Source organism: Sinocyclocheilus anshuiensis, unplaced genomic scaffold (genome assembly GCF_001515605.1).
Source record: "Sinocyclocheilus anshuiensis isolate Anshui unplaced genomic scaffold, SAMN03320099.WGS_v1.1 scaffold87, whole genome shotgun sequence".
NCBI lineage: Eukaryota > Metazoa > Chordata > Actinopteri > Cypriniformes > Cyprinidae > Sinocyclocheilus > Sinocyclocheilus anshuiensis.
The window spans coordinates 1,836,411-1,841,174 of NW_015549609.1; the positions used below are offsets into that span (position 1 = coordinate 1,836,411).

Below are 4,764 nucleotides of genomic sequence, written 5' to 3' on the forward strand. Positions count from 1 at the left end.
TTAAACTAATTAATTTTTTTTATTTCTCATCTTTGTTTAGTTTAACTGGAACTACTAAAATAACTAAAACTAAATAAAATAAAGAATAAAATAAAATGAATAAAAATTATGTAGACATTTAAAAATAATAATAATGAAAATGGCAAAAGCACACTGCAACATTACTAAAACTTTAACCAAAATTAAAGCAAAAAAAGAAAATATAAACAACTCACAATACTATCGAAAACTATAATAATATATCAGTGATACTAAAATAAAATTGATACCATGGTGCAGTGATGCTATCGGCTAGTAATACCATAATACTATTGATGAATATTCATTCACCACAGTATCTATATGGTATTCCAAGGTACTTCAGTGAATACCATTTATTACCATCAGACATGTCGAAGAAATCATTGTCATTCTCTAGTACTAGTTTGTATGTCATTGTAGTCTTTGGTCCTGTCTCAAATGACACACTTCATGTGCACTTGTGGATGAGACCATAGGATGTCCCATTCGTCATTTTAGCTTTCAGAAGCATGCTTGTGAGCGCCCCCTTTGCAGCCACTATGCGCCCTCGATTCACACACCTGCAGAGCCCCCACTGTGGTCAGCTCCGCAGCAGAACCCTGCCCGACAGTCAAAGCAGCATTATGTCACGAAAGTGAGGAAGACCGTGAGGGTTTAGGGTGCGATTTGGGACAGGGCATCTGTCATTGATATACCATCTGCTGCTTGTTCATATTCTCTGACCTCTCTGTATTTGTCACATGGTCTGGGAGTCATTACCACGGTTAATGCTATTCTGTTTATCCAGTTGACCCTTACAATTGTACTTAGCTGTCTTAAGCAATTTTACAGAGTTAAGAGTTTTGGGATAGTTTTCACCATGAACATGCATTATACTGACAGATGTTTAGGATAGAGGAACTTGTTAAAGAAGAAAGTAGAAATATCAGCACTGATTACAACTTAGCAGAGTGCTGACTGTTTTATTTTATTTTTTATTCATGCCACTTTGACAATTATATATATATATATAGTTCAGTCATGAAACTCTAGATGGCGCAGGCGATGGGTTGTTAACGTAACCGATGATATTCAGAGAGTTAATCGACTTGGCACAAGCTGATTGGTTCATATTTATTTATTTTATTTTTTATTTGTTTGAAATTACACATGCAATTGTGTATGGCAGAAAGTTTTTGATCTCCCTGTCAGAATATCAGTGAGAGCTCATGGGTGCTACGTTCTTATTCTCTGTGTTTTATGATTATCTGGAGCTTTAATCAAATTTATTTGCGCCTCTATTTGCGAAGCTTCTAAACATAGTTTTTTTCAGCATTGCTTGCAAAGCCTCACCTAGAATCAGACCTATAATTTATACACATGGACATCATATTGTTTCCTTAAAGGCATAGCTCACCCCAAAATGAAAAGGCGTTCATTAGTTCTCACACTCATGTTGTTCCAAAGAAAAATGACTTACTTTCTTCTGTGGAACATGAGGATTATTTGAACAATATTTTCTATACTATGACATCATACTGTTACCTTGGATTGTCAAGCACAAAAATTTTCTAAAAGTTATCATAGAAGTCATCCATATTTCCGATACTCTATATTCCAAATCTTCTGAAACTTTGTGATGAGGAACAGACCGAAATTCCTTGTCCATTATTGTACTCCAGTCTCATACTTCCACATATTTAAATATATTGTCTCAACAGAGTGAATGTCTTTAAGTGAATAGCAAATTTTAATCTATTCCTCGCACAAATTTATCATATGACTTCATTTATAGCATATAAATCATATGGACTACTTCATTGTGCTTTTTGTCCTTTTTAGAAAGAACGTAAGTCACAGAGTTTGCAACAACATGAGGGTGAGTAAATAATCATATTTGTCTGAACTATTGCTTTTAAAGTCATTACTTCTCCACTGCACAGCTGGACAATTGTGCCTTTTGAAAGACCTTCATATCTAAGGTTAAAATAAACCCCCGGCAGAAGCCCGTCTGCCCACAGATCACACACTTCCACACTCTGAACGGCCATGATTTTCACAGAAATGAAGCTGCGTTCGCGATTGAAACTGTGGCCACATTATTACTCACCAGTGGTTCTGTGAGTGTGTACGTGTCTGTCTTGTGTGTTTTAATGACGCATACATCCTTTATCTGCAGCCTGCACTTAATCCCAGCACTGTTTGCTCAGGAACAGATTACTGACAGCAGATGTGATGAGAGCAGAGCAGGGGAACCTGACGCACACACACACACACACACACCTACACCTCCACTTCTCATTATGACAGAACAGTGCAGCCATTTTCTCACTGCTCTGTTTGTTCTGCGCTACCATCTTTGCTCTGGTTATTGTCTCCTTCTCAAAACATTTCTGTGTTTGATGGTAAACATTTGTGATGTGAATTTCATGATCTTTGTGCATGCGTGTTCACAGGCTGAGCAGATCCAGCGGCTGGAGGAGGAAGTGTCCAGGCTGAAATCTCAGCATAGTTCAGTCAGTCAGCAGGTAACTATCTTTACTGGCCCACACTCTTATTTCTGCTCTTTTGCCCCGTCACACATCTCCCAGTGTTACCCTGTCAATAGAACCGTCACTTGAACTCTTTTCAACCCTCAAGCAGCTATTTTGTATCTAGGAAAATTAGCTAAGCTTATATTTCAATAACACTAATCAAATGTAAGCAAATTTGTGACGCTGATCATGTAAACTCCTATGTACAGACAGTCAGATGTTCTTGCTTTCATTGAAGTAGAAAATGAGTTTTACACAAATTTGTGAAGTTCATTTAGCTGGATTGCTGCTGCCATTTAAGAAAAATGGCCTCTAGTACCAGGGTTATTATAGTAAACTAAAACCATAAAAAACATTTTGTTTCTTGAAATAAAATAAACATTAACTGAAATACAATGAAATGTTTAAAACACTTAAACTTATTTTAGTTCAGTTAGTTGCCAAGAAAACATGTTTAATTTTCATTAAGTTTAACTTGATGTACTAAGATGACTAAAATTAAACTAAAAAGCAGAAAATATAAAAATTAAAACTAATTGAATCTATTAATAAATCCTATAAAAGTATCTCAGTGGTATTTAAATAGCAAAATAACACTGGCTAGTACTCATACATTGTAATGAAAACTATAGCAAAAATAATGCAAAAAACAAACATTTTTAATAATGTGTCAAATTACCAAAAATATTGTTTAAATTAGGCATAAAAAACTGTATGGTCCAGCAATTGCACATGCTTATGTAACAGCTTTCTGTGCATGTAATTTAAATCACACAAAAAAGTAAAGTTCTAAAATAATAAATAAAATAAAATAATGACATGCTATGTTCAAAAATCTACTTTTTCTTCGGTACATGCTTTCAGTACGTACTTTAAATAAAACAAACAATAACCACAATAAAATACAGTATTTATATTAATATTTATACAACATATTTAATTTTTTTTATTTTATGACATTTTATATTAGCTATTTGCCAGGAAAACATGGACACATTTTCATGTATTTAGTTTAACTTGATGTACTAAAATAATTAAATCTAAAAAAAAAAAAATCTAAAGCTAAGAACCATATTTAAAAACCAAAAACTAATAGCAGGTGAATGGGATGCAGCACATGATAAGTCACATGATATTTGGAGACCAGGTGATTGGCTCAAAAAGTTCTACAGTGGGTATAGAAAATAATCACCCCCCTTTAAAATAATCATGTTGCTTTGCAGCCTGAAAAGAAGAAGGACACAGTTTTTGTTTTATCCAGCTTTATTTACTCAGTGCAACTTATAACATCCAAGTGAAAGATATTACACCAACGTCAGAAAAAAAAAAAAACTATCACTGAGTTGAAAAATGAAAAATGACTTGTAAACTCTCAATGGCACACAAAGCCATTTGACTTTCAACTGTGATCAGCTGTGGTCATTTTGATAAGTTCAGCATGGAACGAGCTTTCCTGGAGCATTTCAGTCCTTGGTAGTGCAACTGAAGCAAACAATCAACTATGGGTGACAAGGCACTATCAGAAGATCTTTGGGATACAGTTGTGGACAGGCACAAGTCAGGAGATGGATACAAAAAAAAAATGCAAAGGCTTTATCAATGCCTAGAAGCACAGTGAAGTCTATTATTAAGAAGTGGGAGGTATTTGGTAGAGCCCGACCGATATATCGTTTTGCCGATATTATCGGCCGATATGAGCCTGTCGCCAATATATCGGTATCGGCGAATATGCCACCGATATGAATTTTTTTTTTTTTTACAGAACATATAATGCAGCTAAAATGCTTGAAATGGTGTAATTACTTTGTCCAGCAGAGCGCGCTCCATTGTTTGCTACTGGTGACCTGGATGAAACGCTTTAAAGCTTAAGTCAATGGAAAACCATTGAAACTTTGAACGGCCATATCAACGTAACAGCTTGGCGAATCCGCGCCAAATTCGGGGGAACCCTCTCGAGCGCGAATCGAGTGTACGTCTCGAGGCCCTCTTTCGAATGAGACCACCCCCGCGTGGATAGTCCCCGGGGTTCGGGAGTTACGGGCGGTTAAATTCGCGGTCCGGCGCCGACCGATCAAGCGATCCCGGGGGGATACCGACGCGCGGAGGGTGGAGTTCGAGAGGGCTCCTCGAGCTGAAGGGTGGAGATCCGCCGGCGCGTTCGCGAGATAGTGACACCAGTTAACACTTTCACTTCAGTAAGGAGGTCTCTTGTTCAGGCAGCATTCAAGCG

The 4,764-nt window shown here is 36.7% G+C and overlaps 1 protein-coding gene across 1 annotated transcript in view; it reads left to right on the forward strand.

Moving 5' to 3' along the window:
* LOC107659105 (centrosome-associated protein CEP250-like) overlaps positions 1–4,764 on the forward strand; it is a 165,803-nt gene that overhangs the window by 72,058 nt on the left and 88,981 nt on the right. The window contains exon 4 of the mRNA XM_016447933.1: positions 2,457–2,528. Within this exon, the coding sequence (XP_016303419.1) occupies positions 2,457–2,528 (72 nt within the window). The remainder of the gene's footprint in view (positions 1–2,456; positions 2,529–4,764) is intronic.